Genomic DNA, 18,305 nt, shown 5'->3' with positions numbered 1-18,305 from the left:
AGTTTAAGGAGTTACGTCGGCTAAAATATTACCAAAAAGATCTAACTGACTATCTATTTAGGTCAATGAATACGACAGCGTTCTTTAATGCCGAACCCATTCAACGCTCATCCTGTCTTACAACAACCCAGTCATATGTATGAAGCGCTGCAGCAGCACCCACACAAAGACCAAAATAAAACAAGCGATGGTAATAATCCCGAGACGAAGGGCTAAAGCGTCTTTAGCCAGTCTGTCTCGAGCCCAGCCGGAAACGGCTCCACTAAAGGATGTCCATTTGTTACCCAGACGCAACCAGCCTCGTTCAGTCTCCGACTGGACCTCCTCAGCTCTGAATATCTGTTCCATTGACTCTTCTAACAGATGGCCCATCATAAGCTTATTTTCCCTATCATCCTCGACTGTCTTGGCTCTCAGCCTCTCCTCCCGACGACTCAACAGTTCGCGCTCTGCCTCAATGTTTCTGAGCTGACAAGCTAGATTTTCTTCCAGAACATTCTTGTTGAACTCGAGGATTTGGATCTTATCCTGCAGATCATGATGGAGATTCTCAAGCTGTGAAGTGCGTGGGGTATCTCCAAGAGTTTCAGTCAACTGCTTTGCAATCCCAACAAGATCGCAAACCCCGCGTGCAGTCGTCGGAAGTCGATGTACAGCAGTATGACGCACTTTCACTACTTTCGACAGGATCGACTCAATTTTATGGTCTGTTGGACGAAGAGCATCTTCTGGGATCTCGGTCGTCCATCGGAAAGGAGGTCTCGTCCACTTGGTCAGTTCAACAGCTGCAGCACAGTCCCATCCGTTCCTTTCAAGATAATTAGGGAGCCACTTCTTCATAAAGTCGAATATGCACTCCTCTAGGACTTGCTGCACATTGGTCAAGATCCGATGTTGGGCATGATAGGGCAGGTACAATGGGAAAAGTGAGGCTGTAGGTCTCTCTGGGATCAATGTTTCATCTGCGAATTCCACGTTATTAATGAACCGAAAAGGACATCTCACCATCTACACATTGCATACCTGAATCATCGCCCTGCTCAACCTTCACGTCCTGCTCAACCTTCACCTCTTGGGTGAAATCAACATCTGCTGGTGCAGTGGTTGGAACTGCAACAGCGTCCACTCGCTCGTCTTCCCCTTCACTCCCGTGTTCTTCGTACGATTGTGAAACCACCTCGAGCACTTCTTCATTTGAGCGAGCCGCTTCCTGTTCAAGTACTGCATTCAGCGTCTGCCGTACGGGACACGGGTCAAAGAGACCAGGAAAATAAGCTTCAGCCTTGGCCGTCGAACCGAAAAGGCCTTTCTCTAGAAGAAGTTTGGCAATCGACACTACCCTAGTGAGATGGTAACCTGGAATCAGCCTTCTCAAGGAGCTCTCATGCATTTCCAAGCGTGTGCGGATAGTCTTCGTTTTTCGTATGCTTGCATTCGCACCGCTGAAGATGGCCCTGCAGGCAAGAAAGATCTGCCGTTGCTCATATGTTGAAGCTGCTGGCATGACTGGGCTGATGTAATAGGGGCTGATGTGATATGATAGGGCTGCCAGTAATGGGAGGAAAGAAGTATGTTGTAACGATTCTACCGAAGAATAGAACCGAAGAATAGAATGCCTAGAGCTGAAAGAATCCGTAGACTGCAGAGAAGAGGCTTTTCAGGCCTGTCACTGGTACGATAATTAACCAGGGTTGTTGCTTCACTATATATTGGACACCCATCTGCAAAGTATCGTCATTGCTTCTCTCCAGCGCCTCTGTGTGGCTGGGGAAATGGCTGTGCCGGACGAGCCCAAAGGGGACCCTAACAAGGCTGTCTACATTAAAAGAAAAAAGCGTTAGCAGTATTCTAGACATCGCTGGTCACAATCGTTCAATTGATTGGACGTCAAGGTATTATTCCTTTGCCGCCGCAGCAGGCAGATGCAAGTTGGCGCAGGCGCCTAGCAGGGGTGTCCGGCGGGGTATGTGTACAGCCTCGGGCAAGCTTGCCGGGCCAGGTGGCATAACGGCATCAGTACGTTGGCTACCACAGCCAGAAATATTTCCAGCGAGCTTGCGTCCTTAGCAGATCCAACAGATATCGGACAACATGACCGGGGTTCTTTTCGGTTAGTGCTGAGCCGTCCAACAGCTATCATGGTGGCACCTAGATGCTATGCTTCATGTATTCCACCTAAGCGCCTGGTTATTTGCTAGTCACTCATATTGATAGGCTCTCAGCTTCTGAGAGTATTCTCTGGAGTCCCTTGAGACTCTGTCATGCAATACACCACCGGCAGAAAGCGCGCAAGGCTGAATCTATTCCAGCTATCCTAAAATGGAAGTACAACACCACCAACAATTTCGTTGTATAGCTCACAGGGTGCTACTGTAGGCAATAGTATCAGCTGGCGTCTCGCAGCTCCATGCATGGCTCTTGAGCCAAATATGTATGCCATGCTGCCGCTCTTACAGGCTGCCTCGTTCCAGCAGGATAGAACCCCGCAACAATTTTGCGTGCCAACACACCCCAAAATGTCTCGAGTATCGTAGCCTTGCATACAGCGATAGAGTATGACGTGTCCGTTGCGTCTAGGGGCTGGATTCATCCCCGCCATAGCACCTGGATTTTGGCGCTGTTTATTACCGCCTGGGATCCCAGATATAAAGGTGTCCACTCAGACTTTAAGACACCACCACCGTTGCTTGTGGACAAAATTCCCGACACGACCATCACCATGGCTAGAGGTCATGATAAAAAGAAGAAGAAGAAGGGGATATCCAACACAGTCATTGCCCCTGTTGAGGATGACTTGCCTGAGCAACCCACGGACCTAGTTATTCCAGAGCTCGAAGAGTATACCCAGGTAGATGAATGGTAAGGACCATCCCTCTCTCCCTTTCCATTATCGTACCTTCTCTTCATGGTCTATTAGGCCCATACCTTCAGTGCTATTGAGCCGTTGCTAAGATTGAAATATAGTCCTTATACGACTCCCATCATCACATTCATGCTCAACAACAACTACTACAGGATTCCACAACAGTACCTCCGACCATATAAAACTTTGCAATTCGAACCGGAGGTTATGCACCAATGCTGGGGCAGTGAGCGTCATCATCACCAGCTGTACATTGAGCCGCAAAGTGCCCATACCTTCATTCATTACTTGTACACTGGACAGTATGAGACACTCAAGACGCCACTCAACATCCCTCAGTCGGCGGATGACATCCCCACAACGCTCAACACTCGTGATAGAGAAGAGTTCCAGCGTGCAGCCTATGTATATCAGGCTGCCGTTCGGTACGAGATCCCAGGGCTACTAAGCATGGCGCAGCACTTTATGGCCCGATTTGCCGAGAGATTGTCAATAGACGATATTCTACGTGCCATAAGATGTGTGTACAGCAGCCTTCTCGATGAACATTATGGACGCACGTGGCTTGAGGATTTTGTTCGAGACCAGTTGGATGTGGCATTTATAAACACGGATGGAAAGCTGCGTCAAATCATTAGGGACTATGGAGTTGGAAATAGTGGAAGCTTCGATAATTTCGTTGTTGATGAGGTCTTGGCACTCTACGAAAGGGAGCGAGACAGGATGAAGAGCTTGGGCAATTTGAGGGGAGATCATGAGCCTGTACCTGATCCGATAATTGAGTCTGACTGTGAGCCTGAGCCTGCTTGTGAGCCTGAGCCTGCGTATGAGCCTATGCCTGCGTATGAGCCTGAGCCTGAGCCTGAGCCTGAGCCTGAGCCTGAGCCTGAGCCTGAGCCTGAGCCTGAGCCTGAGCCTGAGCCTGAGCCTGAGCCTGAGCCTGAGCCTGAGCCTGAGCCTGAGCCTGAGCTTGAGCCTGAGCTTGAGCCTGAGCTTCCGTGTGACCATGCATGTGATCATGAGCCACTATTAGAACCCATTGAAGAAGAGCCAAGACAACCTTCAACTCCAGAACCGGAGCCAGAGCAAGCAGAGCCTACTCCTGAGCCTGAATTTATAGCTCCTGGAATACCCTTTCACCCTCTCTATTCGGACTGGGACGGACTCGGATACAAAGAGAGGAAGAAACGGGAGAAAAATTTGATAAAAATGGGATATCCTATCCCCAGGAAAGATTTCGAACTCCCTCTTCCGGAATGTGAACCTCCTGCTTCAGAACCCGCATTTGAGGATGATTGGGACAACTGGCCGTCGACCTCTTCCAAGAAGAAGAAGGATAAGAAGAAGAAAAAGAACAATCAGGAATTATCATCTTTAATCATCCCGGGTAACGATTTCGGATCACCTATCCCAACTGATGAGTGTCCTCCTCCTCAAGAATTTGAACCTGAGCCCGTGCCCGAGCCCGAACCCATGCCCAAGTCCAGCTCATCTTCTGGGTCCTGGGAGATGCCAAACTCCAGCTACGATGGATAGGTAGATAGAAGATAATGTAGCTCTTGTCAAGTGAGGATGAATGCAAAAAGTGGAAGGAGAGAGGTAGTAATAAGGGATTTGAAGTCTTGTTCAGCTAGGTGAATGGGCCTGCATAGTTGTCAGCGCTATCTTAATAGCTTCTAGTGTTTGTCGAGGTTGACAGAATAATTAAGGCGTCTATTGTCGCTCTATTATTTATCATGCTCGTAAAACATAGCTGGTGGGGCTTTTATGGGACTGCTTACAATCTTATTTTTCTGGGAATTCCATGTCCTCGCTTTATTGCGTATGCTAGGAAATTGGTATTCATTGCATGTTATTGAATGCAGCATCGATTTATTCTATGTTTTTGTGCCGATTTTGAGGAACTTGACAAGCTTAATCCCAATAAGGTAATCCATATTCATCTAGGCTTTTGTAGATGGCATTGAACTCGTACAGGCTTGCATAGGACGGATAAAATGGAAAGGTGAAAGTAGACCCCAGATCTACGATTAATTTAACTTTATAGTTTTCTTTCTTGACATCCTGGGGCATGATTTGACCGCGCCTTGGAATGACAAAATTGGAAAGGATTTGCTGGAACCCTTCATCTTGTCGGCTTAGTGGCTCCTCAGGAATGAAGTCTTTGACAATCGCCCAGCGGGCGTTATTCCAGCTTGGGCCATGCCTTTCTCTTCCACTTACTCTTCGAAGCTGCTGGAGTTGGGAATCAGTCAGATACATCCACCCATGACACTGCACTGCCCAGTGACCATTTTCGTGCAAATCACATAGACGCGCAAAGGCACGTGCTTCACATGCAAACGGGCAGATGAAGGCCAAGGTTCTTTCTTGGACAGTGTAGGGTGCTTGGTAGTCATAGAACTGTACGTACATTTAGTCATAACAATGATTCTTAGTTTGAGTATGTTCCATTGGATAGGGAACCTACCAACTTCAAGCAGAGATCTCGCTTGTTGTGTTCAAACCGGAAAACAAACCCTTGCTGACCATTGTCGATGAATACAGGCTTAACAAAGTCATCTGCATGCCCAGCAAATCGTTTTAACCTGGGACTTTGTCTCACTACCTCCTTAATGTTGATGATGGAGGAGTCGCGGGTGGTTGTGACGTCCAAAATCTCTTCTGACAGGAATAGGTCAACTAAGAGTTCATACGGTTGTGCTTGTTTATGATTTTCCATCTTGAGAAAGATCTCAGCAGTGGCATTAGAAGGATACTGCGATTAGTTGATAAGAGAAGCATCACATTAGGCCGTCAATCAGGGACGATGCCCGTAAGGAGGAGGTCACATAAAGTGGCTGACACAAAGGACACAGCGCCCAAACAAGTAAAGCGCAAGATATTTCATTGTCAAGTGTGTGGCATTCCTTGCTTTGAATCACGTGATGCATGTGTCCACGAACATCCCCCTACTCGATTTCAAAATCATACTGCTTCACACTCTAAGTCCTGTCATCGAATAGACTAGAGGGAATCATTTGGTTCTGCAATTTAGGGAATGATGTGGGCCGACAATTTTGCGACTAGTCGGCCAAGCTGGTCCAGCTGTCATCTCAGCCCTATCTCCGGTTGTTAACTCCGTCATTGTTTCGCCAAACACAAGTATATTAAAGGGCTCTGTGCCCTTCCACATTACTGAACAGATCGCAGTCACAATAATTTGGCATCGAGTTCTTGGCATATTCGTCTCAGGATGGTCAATGTTGCTATTGCGGGCGCGACAGGTGCTGTCGGGCGTACCCTCCTGGAGGTGATGGCTTCCCAGACCCGCCATCGGCCATTCGCCCTCACACGAAGAGTAAGTCAGCCTGGCTTACTGCGCTGTGTACTACAAATCAGCTGATTCTTCCTAGGATCCCAGTAAAGATGACCAGCTACCTGCCCCGACATTCCAAGTCAACTATGAAGATATCAATTCGCTCAAGTTATTCCTGGAAGATCACAGTATCCACACGATCATCTGCGCCTTTGGCATCAACGCTACCTCTCTCGCAGAGTCGCAACTAAATCTCATCAAAGCTGCTAAAGCGTCTTCAGTAACAAAGAGATTTATTCCTAGCTCTTTCGCAATTCCTTATCCAGAAGAGTGAGGTTCAAACTTTCTGTTCATACCCTAATGACCTCTAACTTGCGCAGAGACGTCTCTATCCTTCCGCCTCTCGAACACTACTTTGCCTCTTTCAGGGCCCTTGAAAATAGTAATCTCGAATGGGCGCCTGTCTATAATGGCACCTTTCTGGAATACATCGCACCGCCAACACTGAAGTCGTACCATCCCCACAGTGTGCTGGTGCTTGATGTGGAGAACAATATGGCAGCCATTCCAGGGGATGGCAACATGCCAGTCACTTTTACGTACACTTTTGATATTGCGCGCTTTATTGTTGCTGCCTTGGACCTCGAAGAGTGGCCGCGGGAGTTTCGCATTGTCGGTGACGAAATGACATTCAATGAGTTGTTGAAGCTTGCCGAAGAGGTAAAGGGGGTGAAATTTGAAGTTGTCCATGATGATATCGATAAGCTCAAGACATCGCAAATCACGGAGCTACCTGGTCATGTGAACTCGTACAACAAGTTTCCCAAAGACAGACTTCAGTGGTTCTTGGCTATCGTTGAGACCTGGATGGTTACGGGCCAGGCGCAGATTGCTAGGGAGGGGAGTTTGAATGAAGTGTTCCCCGAAATTAAGCCTTTAACTGCTAGGCAGATGATGGAACAATATCTGAGGACTGACGTCAAGTGATGATAGCGATGGATTATTGCACCACAATTCCTCCTGGAATACCAAAATCTCATAGGCTTGGTAGGGCTTGGCTGGGGCTACTACTAATGGTCCTGAACATTGGCTGCAGTGTCTCACAATCTTGAACGCAGACTTGATGGGATGAACTTGGTATTTCAGAGAGCCGAATAGAAGCACGAAGATTGTTTCAGATGGATACAGACACCTAGTACACTATGTGTTAAGCAGTATGTTTACAGACTTCCACAAAATCCTAACCACAACGGAGAATTCCATTCTGCGTGTTTCTAGATGCACTTCCGGAGAATCCCGCTGTCTCTGCCTTTTGATCTCTTCTCCATATTATCGGAAGCTCCCTACACAACTTGGAAGCCTTTCAACGAGCAACCACCTTATATAAAGGACTGCCGTTTCCCTCAGCTATCATCCTCTTCAGCATTGTCATCAAACAAGCCATCTATATACAGGTAAAGACCCTGGGAGAACCCCCATGGGCTTTTGGCGCTCATGAAACCAACAGCATGGGGGTCATGTAGAGGTAGAAGTTCTGTGGGACACAATAGTCAATCTCTGCCCCCAATTGCAACAGCTTTGGCAGAAAATATGAAGATGAAAGCCCCAAGACCAAAACCATGTGCTGATATTGCAGCGACCACGCATGACTGGCGTTCCTCCTTCATGATCAAAAAGATATGACCAACAGTGCCTCTTCCACATGCACTATCAGTCATCAGATATAAACAAGTCTATATACTATCGCTTCTACGTCTCCAAAGTCACAGATGCGACGATACATACTCATTAATCACGAATCCATTGATAATTATAGGACAAGTGATATGGTCAATCTAGGGTTTAACAGCGTCTACACTAGCCCATGTGGGTGCTCGTCCTTGGTTTCAGAGACAACGGATGCGACCGTTCTTAATCAGCGACGCTCAGTCTCGCCCACTGTGCCTTCTATGCGTTTGCTGAATATATAAAGAGAGATTCCATTTGTTCAGGTGGGGTTCTCCGAAGGTCTGGTCTGAAAGAATTATATATATTACAAGATATGTGACGTTCCTGAAACAACATGTGGCGTGGCCGTCGAGCAGCATACAAGGAAACACGCTCCAGTACCGCGCCAAGTAAACGAGCACGGATATAGCGCATAATCGTTGGTGTGATGCTGAATGCTCCTACTAATTCGCAAGCATTTCATACTGGTACACCTCCCGGCACCATGAAGACATGACACCGTCGAACACAAGGGGTTCACTCAGAAAGGACCAGAAAATAGAATCTCTAGAGAAACAGATACAAATTACCCCATGGCTGCTTCGAAAAATATCCACACACTGATGCCTGACTGCCCGAACAGAATCTCTGATTCTTGGTAATAGAAAAACAGGCCAGCAAGCCATTGTACTGCTACGGTGATTCCGACAAGCCAGTTAGAGGCAACGCGCAGCTCAAGGATATACCTTGTCCTGGGCGGGTTTTGTATGATTCCGGCCTCATCTGAGGATCCCTGTACTCCCCAGGAGGTTCATCGTGCATCATCTCCCTAGTTGAACCATAGGATTGATTAACATTGCTCTATCATCCATGTCGCAGGACTTCGTGGGTGTCCCCGTCTTCTCGGAATCAGGAGTAGATAACGAGAATGTGGTGATCCCGCAGAACTCTGCACGTTTGACTGAGATGTGGACCTACATAAAGCATATTTGTATCGATGAGTCTGTACCGGCATACACTCCGTGCTCGTGCGCCGGTGACTGCCATGACTACTATTGCTGCCATCTATACTGTTAGCACAACTGCTTCTATCACGATTGAAGAGAATACTACCAAGAAGACCAAGAGAAAATTACCATCCATCAGGTCATGGTGTCTCTTGGTCTATCAATACTACTATCAACCATCACTACTACCACTACCACATCCATCAGTACTGTCACCATATCCTCTCACAGTTACATCTACCCCTCCCCTATTATGGCTACCACCCTTACCCATTCTTTCTGGTCTCTTATATTGCTACCTCTCCCCTATCCAACGATTGCCAATGTTGTTCTCAATCCAAACTCAACCATCACCTGCAAAGGGATAGAACATCACGTGGGGGCTCACAGTGCGGCTGTGCATATCAAGACAGAGACTATTTCGGTCCTTGCTGAACCCTCAGCTATGCGTTTATCATACATGGGGTGTTAGTTTCTGACTGGATAGACAGAGAGAAGATTAGACCTGAAAGGGAAGATCAGGTAGTAGTAGTCTCCTTTGGCTAGGAATGGGGAAAGTGGAATACGCGAGGGTTCGCTGCCATGTTGATATGCCAGACTCGAATCGGCGGGGGTTTGCGCTGGAGTAGTACCAAGAACGTCCATGTGACATGAGTAATATAGGGCTTTCCCTGGAGATTACGAATTTCGAACTGGAAGATAGCTCGTGAGCTAACCATTCCTCCTGCCCGTTACAGATAATAGCATCTGCCTTTTCCTGTGCAAATACGCTTCAGGTGGTTAATGCAAAACAAAGAAAAGCCTCACCTCCTCCAGATAGAAGGATACTCCTTCAGCGGCTCGGTCAAAACGCCTTTCCTGTCAAGGGAGTCATACTCATGAAAGGCCTCTTAGTCCTTCTGACTTGGCGGTTCTTCTATCAATTCTACCTCTCGTGAATCTCGATAAGAAGTATAATTCCGACACAGACAGATCAAGATGCTTGATCAGGCTAGCACACCTCTCAAACTAGACTTTATACAGATCCGCTGCTTCCTAGCATCCCTATCACAAGATATGTTGAGGGTCGGGTGCGCAATCCAAAACAAGCAGCATATGTGGATTTCATTCCCAGCGTGTTGCTCATTCCTTGCACTACTTAGCCCAAACGGTTTCTTCCGTTGAATTGTGGTGTACAATGGGTTATATATAGTTATGATGATGTTCATTTCATCATCTACAACAGAGGAGAGTGTTTGTTCTATGGTCATATCCTAGAAAAGAGAAAACAAGATATCTTGAAGCAAATACTGCGCGAATGACATGCAGAAAGATCTTCATGTGGTTTTCGGTATCTCCAGCATCTTTTATTATCAGTGTTCTACATTTCATTCTCCAGTGCATGGCAATCAGAATTGAAAGTTTGAACTAAACAGCAACTTATCCCCTACTTAATGCTAATTGTGTTGCCGCTTTCTAGCCATGGTCTGGTTGTCTGCTGTAGAGACATTATACTTACTACTGCCTCGCTCAGCTACATAATCTACTCCCAAACTGTATAGACTTATATAATATATCGGGCTATGACACAGCAATTCCATTGACCAAGACCAGAATTTATCATGTAGTATCATCTATAATAGTCCCCCAATACCCAAACAGAGCCCCTAAACCATGAACAACCAATCCACGAATTCTTACCCAAACTCCCCCCATCACCATCCAACAACCAGCAATCAACAACCCTCCCTCTCCCTCTCCTTCCCAACCCTAATTCTCTCAACAAACTCCCCCACAACCCCCACCCCCTCCTCCAACCCCTCCACCACCTGCACCCCAAACCTCTCACAAACCAACCTCACATTCCCACTCTTCCAATACCCCCTGGGACAAACAACCACCACCTTGCCAGGCTCCCGCATACATAACCCCAACTCCAACAAACTGATCGGCGCCATACTCGCAGGATCAAAGTGAAAAAGCACGATATCAGCCCGTTCCCGCTGCTCCATCTCCCACGAGACCTGTTCCTTGAACGGCGGGAAAGATGGGTCTTCGCGCCACGAACTGTCCCAGTCTGGACGGAAGGGGTCGAGGATTGTTAGGTGGATGGTTTGGGGGGTAGTATTGGTGTTGGTGTTGGTGTTGTCTGGGTGTGTTTGTGGCTGTGGCTTTGGGAGGAAGTAGTGGGCTAGGTGGGTGGAGAAGGTATCGCGCCATGTTGGGGGTGGTTGTTGGTGGTGGTCTCGTCGGGAGGAAGAGGAGGAGAAGGAGGAGATGCGGATTGGATTGGATGAGTCTTTGCTAGTGGTTGTGGGTGAAGGGGGAGTGCTGCCGGCGAGGAAGATTGTGATGCTGGTTGGTTTGGGCGGGGTGGTAGAGGGGGCGTGGATGGTTTCGATGGTGAGGTTGATGTTGGGGTTCATGATTTGGGTCTGGGTCTGCGGTTGGGGTTGGGGATCGGGATCGGATATTGTTTCTGGGGTGGGTTGGGTTGAAGGGGAGGTACTATTAGATGTTCGTTGTTTGTGGAGGCGAAAGGAGGGGGTGAATCGAGATGATGATTTGGACATGATGTTGCTAGTAGTTAAGTTGGTATGTGGGTTAGTTGTGAAGAGAAGCGGGGATGAGGGGGAGATAGTACACTATTACTGTTGGTAGCCATATCAGGATGTGATGGTGCCTTTATATATTTTCCAGTGGGGTTAGAGATTGCATGATAATCCTGTTACATTGGAAGTCTCCTGTAGATTTACCAATCAATGATCTTGAAGATAAAAGGAAATGATAGTACTATAATTTGTTTTCCGTTCTTCTCTCGAACCTCCTCCCCCATTGAATGAATATTATCTAGACCCGTGGCAGCACGTGAGAGCTCCGTTAACACTGTAGATAACCGAAATAGTCTCCGAACCCGTGGTCATGCATGAAGATCGGTTCATGCAGATGTCACTCCCACCTCTTAGTATAGTCTGATGTGCATGCATGCATTCATTCAACATATCCGTAGAACTGGTTGATTTACGCTAACTTGTTATTGCTTATGTACAGCCATACACTCGGTATGCCAACACCAATATACACAGAGAATTAATACCACACGCATCAGGTATTGCTGATCGAGGCAGCACCCGACCCTGAGGCTGTCAGCGAGTGGATGCTCCCTGGGGGCACGCTTCCAGCTTCTCCGCCGGCGCTTGCGGGATCAAGGAATCGATGAGAGCCACCCTCAAGGTGGTTGCTCTCTCCGTCGGGAGTGGTTTTGATCTCCTTCTTTCCGTTCGCTTTGTAATACAGTAGCATATCCCCAGACGAGCGCCAGATGTGTGCCCGAATTGTCGCAAGAGTCATGTTTGGCGGGATCAGCTGTTTTGGTTAGCATTTACACTTGTACATGGACACTAAAGCTACATACCATCTTCTGGCAATACAACTCCAGATACTCTTCCGGCTTCATCGCATCCTCTTGCGGCTCATCGGGATTAGGTGGGTCGATCCGTTCTGCAACATATGCAAGGATCTTCTTGGCTCGAAGCATGCGATTGGCGTTGAGCCGATTGTTGTTCGCGTTTGCGCTCGTAGCCGGCCTGTCCTGATTAGTCACAGCTCTTCCACGGGTACACTGTACATACTCTGGCTTGACCACAGGCGGCAGAAGATCGTCGTAAGGTTTCAGCGTAAACGCAATCTTCACTGGCTCTTTCAATGGCATTTGATTCTACCTATATTAGCTGGATACCATATTCAAAGGAGGGGCATTCATACCTTGAGCAGCAAGTCCGCAAGCCATAACGGGATGGACTTCTCCAACTTGTCAATCTCCTGACTAATGCCTGCCACAGTACCCCTGTACAAGTCCGAAGCCACTGCCGTGTCGCCAGATTCCTCTTGGATGAATACAGCCGTGCGAGGAGGTATCTGCAGTTCGGGTGTCTCGTTGTCAGGACTAGGAGCAAAGGCAGACACCAACTCCTGCCCCGGGTTGGCAGACAGCCATTCCTCGTACTCGTGCCGGGTTCGCTCGATGAAGCCACCCAGATTAGTTTCAAAAACCTTCTCTTCCTTGACAGACGACTTGTCCGATTCTTCAATCTTTTCTTCTTGGATCTGGGGTTTGGCTTCCGACGAGGACCGGCCCATTCGCTTGGGGAAATCCATCCGAAATTTCTTCCCAAATATAGATCCTCCCCGCTTTCGTTCCTCTTTGTCAGGCTCGACCGGTGATTGAGGCAGAGCAGTTGGCGTCGGCTCTCCGGGTGTCCCTGGCGCCTTCTCTGTGTCTAGCGGAGTCAGACCCGGGGGCTTGGATGAGGAGGAAAAGTAATCGCTCGACCGGTCCGAGAAAGACGTTCGAGTTAGGTCGGGGTTTTGCTGTGATGACAGAAAGTCCGAAGTCTCGCCGATAGATGTTCCAAAGTAGCTATTGTTGTTGTAGCTATGTGGTGGTAGCACGGGTGACCCTAACGTCCCCGGACTTGTTGCGTAGCCGATACCGAAGCCGGGCGTCGTAGGGCTACCAAGAGTGTCGTATCCGGACCGGAAGGTTGAGAATGAGGCATCTATAGGAGTCTGCAGACCTAACGGCCGCCTTGAACCATCTGCTGACGGTATATCCATTGGCGCAGAGGCACTCGTTGTGGTCAGTTTGGCCATTTCCTCCGCTCTTGCAACTGCCATGGCACGATACTGGGCATCGCGCCGAACGTGCTCATCGACCAGTGGTGCAAAGAGCCAGCGCAATATCCATTTGCCTAGGTTGACTGCTCGTCATCAGCACTCGATCACGCAGCAACTATAGAGTTGTTGTCATACTTCTCTGGTCATCGCGGAACTGCGAACTATCTTCTATGTCTGTTTCGTCGGCGTATATCTCCGCGTCAAAGCAGCGCCCTGGCTCCAGAATCACTGATAACCTTCCGGTGCGGATGTCGATCGTGCACCAGTGAGCAATACTCTCCGTGGTGTTAATCTCAGAGGCCACATCATCCATATGCCGCTTGCCAAAGGATTGAATGGGTTTACACTGTAGCTATCAGCATTTGTTCGGTCCCGACCAAGATCATAGCATACCTTGAGAAGATCCCATAAGACAACCTCACCCGCAGAATCTTGGGTCAAAGTCCGTTTGCGGTCATTTAACATGAAGTGTTTGATCAATCCGTGCTGTCCTTCGATAGTCTCCTCTGGCAAGGACTGAACGGGCAGGGTCAATCCCAGTTCATCCTCCATGTCTGAGCCGGAAGCTTGGCCCTGTGCATGTGATGCGCCGCCTGGGGCCGCGTCGTGAGGAACTCTCGAATTAGGGAACGTAGATGTGTTTGATAGTAAGAGAACCGATTCGTATGGTATCTTCTTGGGCATTCCTTTAGTCGCATCCTTTTCAGCGCTGGACTTTCGTTCCCCTGAAGCTGGGGCTTCTATCTCGGCTGTGGTATCAATATCCCTCCACCGATTGATACTAGACTTCGGTGTTGCTGTCCAGATATAGTCTCCGGCAGCTACAACGTTGATAACGCCCTCGTGCTCCTGCAGCGCTGCAACGCAGACACCTTGCTCGATATCCGCAGAGTGCCTCGTGTCCGTCTTGGCAACCAAGCCGGATCGATCACTCGAATAGAACACCGACAGCTGAGGATGATTCGAATAAAGCGACCAGACACTGTCGTTGTGCATTGTCAAGGTGTGCATGCATCTTCCTGCTGTCAGCGACCAAACCTTGACCGTCTGGTCGGAGGACGCGGTCATAATGGTATCGCCATCTTGATTAATGAGGATATCTCGAATATTGTCGGTATGGCCCACGAACTTCGTGATCAATTTTCCGGATTTCGGATCCCACACTCTGACCACGCTTTCCGGTCCACCACTGGCCAGGACGGACGATACAGCGCCTAGTGCATAGACCGAACCCTTTGCCGTCCGATCCTCCCCGCACGCATCGATGCCAAGGACCTCACCGCCGCCATTCAAATCCCATAGATAGAGCTTGTGATCCAGGCCGCCTGATGCCACCCATGAGGAGTGATTTCCGGGGGTTGCCAAGGCTTTCACGTAGTCGGCATGTTTGCCGATGGGATGCGGCACCTCCGTGATTTCCGAGTGCGGTCGCCATAATCGCACAGTGGTATCGGACGATGCGGAAACGAGCGCCGAGTTGTTCTTAGTCAAGACAATGTCGTTGATCCAATGGCTGTGAGCCTGGACTTGGTTTCTGAAGGTTGTCGAACCGGATTTCGACGCCGATGCGCCGGAGAGGGGGCGGTTGAGGTCCCACGAGCATACAACACCATCGCGACCAGCGGAATACCTTTGCAAGAATGTGGAGTTAGAACTGGCGTGGCTTTGACTCGGGAACGGGCGGAGTTTATCACAGCCGGGTTTGCGGAGGACCAACTGGCGCAAGAGGACGGGGAAGGCTCACAGGATGGAATTGTCCGTATCGACAGTCAGACCATTGACGCCTAGTCTATGCCCACCAGGGGCATCAGGCAGAGGGAGGACTAGAGGGGAGAGAAGAGATTGAATGTCAGTCTCGAGTCCACTTTGGCGCATAAGTGGGAGGATCAGATAAGCGCGGAACGCAGCCGTGGTGTAACCAAGGAGTAGATGGCAGTAAATCCCAGCAGACCGACTTCAGACAATAGACATACCATAAGTGACCCTCTGGTGGCTTGACTTTCGGGCCATGCAGTGGGCGGGGAGAGAAAATGCAGTGGAAGAGGAAATGCGGAGGTGCAAGGGACGATGCGGAGGCAGAAGCGACGATCGCTCAGGCACGCAGAGACAGAGGGGAGGGGAACATTCCCCGACTGGTAGGGAGTGGAAACAGGCCCGAAGGGGAAGAGAGCACAATAAGGAATGAATAAAAACCGACAGAGAGCAGAAAAGGAGGGCGAGCAGGACGGGGAGAAGGAGGAGGAGGAGAAGAGGGAAGTTTGTTGCCTGGAAGGATGGCGGATGGGGGATGGAAATGGGAGATGTTACTGACGATGGGCTCACTTCGTTCCTTCCCTTTCTGGCGGGAGGCACGAGCCCCGGCTTCCCTCGGGGATCTGCTCGTCTTCCACCTTCTTCTCTCCCCCCTCCTGCTTTTGATCTTCACTTTGATCTACTGATGAGCAGCCATTCAAATACGATGTGGATTCTACAGGCTATTCCTATTTACCCTCTTCTGTTCTCACCATGCTGAGAGTCGGATTTGAGTTCCCAGTTACCGGCACTAATCTCCACCATGATATCACAGAACCTGAACTATACAAGAGAGGTCAAATGGCCATCTAGACAACTTAAACCTTCACTTAATGCCCTGAATCAATCAACTACTTGATGCGGCAATAGCCAAGGACAATTCTCTTCCTTTCTGATATCATCTCAATCCACCTTTCATCCACTATACTACTTAAATACCCTGCCCCAACTCCGTTTACTAACAAAAGGCATACTAACTCCACTGAATACCACCTCACAGCTTACATCCAACAGTCTCCAGCACTTTGAACAAAGAAACCACCTCCATCACAATACTACACCATCTAAACCATGACCAGAACCCACCCACCATTCCCCCCTTCCTCCCAACCCACCAAAGAATCCCCCTCTGCCACCCGGACTATCCAATCTCTCGACCTCCAGCCACATCCTGAAGGCGGCTACTACCAGGAGACCTTCCGCCATCCACAAGAAATCCCCATAGCCAACGGCACGGCCACCCGCTCCGCCAGTACCTGCATCCACTACTTGCTGACGCCGGGGTCGCCGCTCGGCGCGTTCCACCGGAACAAGAGTCGAACCGTGCATACACTACATCGTGGACGGGGGCGATATGTGGTGATTCACGCGGATGAGCGGAAAGGGGGAAAGGCGACGGTAGAGCAGTTTGTGGTGGGACACGACGTGGAAAGAGGGGAGAAGGTGGAGTGGGTGGTGGAGGGTGGCAAGTGGAAGGGGAGCTATTTGTTGCCTGAGAAGGAACATGAGGATGACGATGGGGAGGAGAGGGGGTTGTTAATTACTGAGGTAGGTTCTTTTCAATAACACAATATCCTAAATGCAGGTAGTTGACGCTGGGTGTAGACAGTTGAGCCCGGGTTCGCGATGGAGGATCATGACTTCTTGTCATTGCAGGAGATGAAGGAGCTCCTCACTCCAGAACAAGTAGAAGATATGGCGTGGATGTTGAGAGAGAACTCCATAGAGAAAAACCAAAGCTAAATGCTATCATCAATCAAACCATAAACATTCTATAGAACCAATCCCATCCATCTAGTCTATAAGTATACCACCACCATCCCCAACAACCATAACCTAATTAGTATACAGACCACCAACACCCACCACAAAATTATATACAGGACTCACCACCCATCAAACCACCTCCCTCTCCAACCTCTCCCTCTCCCCCTCCCTCTTCCCCTCCAACGTATTCCACGCCCACTGATAACTCCCCAAAAACACCGCCCCACCAATCCCAATCCACGCAACCCTCGGCCCAATCCCCCTCCAAAACGCCCCAAGACCCTCCTTATAAACCTCCCTAACGACATCCCTCACCCTAACCCTCTCACCATCCCCACCGCGTCTCGCAAGCATAACCCTAGTCTTAACAACATCCAACGGGGTGGTCAAACCCGCCGAAATAGCTCCGGCAACACTCCCAAACATAGCACTCGTCGACGCAGGCACAACCCCATCGCCACTACCACCACCGACCTTCTTCGCATACCCCTCCTTCAAACTCTCCCACATAGTAAACTGCAACACAGTGAACGGAATCTCCCTCGCAATCGTAATCCCAGCACCACGATACAACTCGCCGAGGACCTGGCCCACCCCACCATTGGGGGCATTCCGGAGGGCGAGAATATCTTTGAAGGCGAGGAGACTCGAGCCGCCGAAGAGACCGGCTTGGGCGCGCTGTTTCACGACTTCGGTGGGGACGCGGACGGCGCAGGCAGCGATTTCGCCCATTGAGGAGGCGAGGGAGTGCGTGAGGACGATGTGGGAGCGGGAGGGGGTATCTTTGACGCCGGAGGAGGGGGACGGGAGGAGGTATCGTTTCACGCCATCGTAGACGATGAAGAAGGATGCGGCGGACGGGGCGGAGCCGAAGAGCACGGAGGGAAGACCGGCGTAAATGCCGCGGATGGTTTGGCGGAGGGAGAGGCTGGATGCGGCGGCGGATGTTGTGGAAGGGCCTTGTGTGCGCGCTTTTTGGAGGCGGGTTTTGATCGTGTCGAGGGGGTAAAGGGAGCAGTCAACTGTGAGGCCGGCGATGGCTCCGGACTGAGTGAGTGAGTGGTTGGTTAGTTTGGTTGGCTGGAGGATGGCTGTGCGGAGAGGGGAGAAGGAGGAGGACGTACAATTAGGGATCGCGTCCATAAAGAGGAGACCAATGGCTCCGGTTCACCTGGTTGAGCCATGATCAGATAGAGTTGGTGGGTGGAAGGGTGGT

The 18,305-nt window shown here is 49.6% G+C and overlaps 8 protein-coding genes across 8 annotated transcripts; 3 read left to right on the top strand and 5 right to left on the bottom strand.

Annotated features, from left to right (window-relative positions):
- Nucleotides 1-117: 117 nt before the first annotated feature.
- On the bottom strand, nucleotides 118-1,504 carry AtWU_00336 (ubiquinol-cytochrome-c reductase cytochrome c1; the record flags this gene model as incomplete). The annotated part of the gene is made up of 2 exons (XM_035495452.1): nucleotides 118-962; nucleotides 1,024-1,504. 2 exons carry the CDS (start codon nucleotides 1,502-1,504, stop codon nucleotides 118-120), a joined length of 1,326 nt encoding a protein of 441 aa, XP_035351345.1.
- Nucleotides 1,505-2,719: 1,215 nt separating this feature from the next.
- Nucleotides 2,720-4,399, top strand: AtWU_00335 (uncharacterized protein; the record flags this gene model as incomplete). Its single annotated transcript, XM_035495451.1, has 2 exons — nucleotides 2,720-2,859; nucleotides 2,965-4,399. The coding sequence occupies 2 exons, from the start codon at nucleotides 2,720-2,722 to the stop codon at nucleotides 4,397-4,399; spliced, it is 1,575 nt and encodes a 524-aa protein (XP_035351344.1).
- Nucleotides 4,400-4,777: 378 nt separating this feature from the next.
- Nucleotides 4,778-5,585, bottom strand: AtWU_00334 (kinetochore Sim4 complex subunit FTA2; the record flags this gene model as incomplete). The annotated part of the gene is made up of 2 exons (XM_035495450.1): nucleotides 4,778-5,266; nucleotides 5,334-5,585. 2 exons carry the CDS (start codon nucleotides 5,583-5,585, stop codon nucleotides 4,778-4,780), a joined length of 741 nt encoding a protein of 246 aa, XP_035351343.1.
- A 513-nt stretch (nucleotides 5,586-6,098) lies between these two features.
- AtWU_00333 (NmrA-like family protein) lies at nucleotides 6,099-7,148 on the top strand (the record flags this gene model as incomplete). Its single annotated transcript, XM_035495449.1, has 3 exons — nucleotides 6,099-6,203; nucleotides 6,259-6,491; nucleotides 6,542-7,148. 3 exons carry the CDS (start codon nucleotides 6,099-6,101, stop codon nucleotides 7,146-7,148), a joined length of 945 nt encoding a protein of 314 aa, XP_035351342.1.
- Nucleotides 7,149-10,590: 3,442 nt separating this feature from the next.
- AtWU_00332 (nucleoside 2-deoxyribosyltransferase domain-containing protein) lies at nucleotides 10,591-11,427 on the bottom strand (the record flags this gene model as incomplete). Its single annotated transcript, XM_035495448.1, has 1 exon — nucleotides 10,591-11,427. One exon carries the CDS (start codon nucleotides 11,425-11,427, stop codon nucleotides 10,591-10,593), a length of 837 nt encoding a protein of 278 aa, XP_035351341.1.
- Nucleotides 11,428-11,959: 532 nt separating this feature from the next.
- AtWU_00331 (WD repeat protein) lies at nucleotides 11,960-15,541 on the bottom strand (the record flags this gene model as incomplete). Its single annotated transcript, XM_035495447.1, has 8 exons — nucleotides 11,960-12,220; nucleotides 12,270-12,441; nucleotides 12,487-12,572; nucleotides 12,620-13,614; nucleotides 13,667-13,877; nucleotides 13,925-15,161; nucleotides 15,276-15,354; nucleotides 15,505-15,541. The coding sequence occupies 8 exons, from the start codon at nucleotides 15,539-15,541 to the stop codon at nucleotides 11,960-11,962; spliced, it is 3,078 nt and encodes a 1,025-aa protein (XP_035351340.1).
- An 852-nt stretch (nucleotides 15,542-16,393) lies between these two features.
- Nucleotides 16,394-17,065, top strand: AtWU_00330 (cupin domain-containing protein; the record flags this gene model as incomplete). The annotated part of the gene is made up of 2 exons (XM_035495446.1): nucleotides 16,394-16,870; nucleotides 16,928-17,065. The coding sequence occupies 2 exons, from the start codon at nucleotides 16,394-16,396 to the stop codon at nucleotides 17,063-17,065; spliced, it is 615 nt and encodes a 204-aa protein (XP_035351339.1).
- A 153-nt stretch (nucleotides 17,066-17,218) lies between these two features.
- AtWU_00329 (putative mitochondrial carrier protein (Pet8)) lies at nucleotides 17,219-18,273 on the bottom strand (the record flags this gene model as incomplete). Its single annotated transcript, XM_035495445.1, has 2 exons — nucleotides 17,219-18,136; nucleotides 18,214-18,273. The coding sequence occupies 2 exons, from the start codon at nucleotides 18,271-18,273 to the stop codon at nucleotides 17,219-17,221; spliced, it is 978 nt and encodes a 325-aa protein (XP_035351338.1).
- Nucleotides 18,274-18,305: the final 32 nt, after the last annotated feature.

This window comes from Aspergillus tubingensis (assembly GCF_013340325.1).
Source record: "Aspergillus tubingensis WU-2223L DNA, scaffold_1, whole genome shotgun sequence".
NCBI classification, from domain to species: Eukaryota; Fungi; Ascomycota; class Eurotiomycetes; order Eurotiales; family Aspergillaceae; genus Aspergillus; species Aspergillus tubingensis.
Note: the sequence above shows the minus strand (reverse complement) of the source record. Positions and strands in the feature narration are given on the sequence as shown.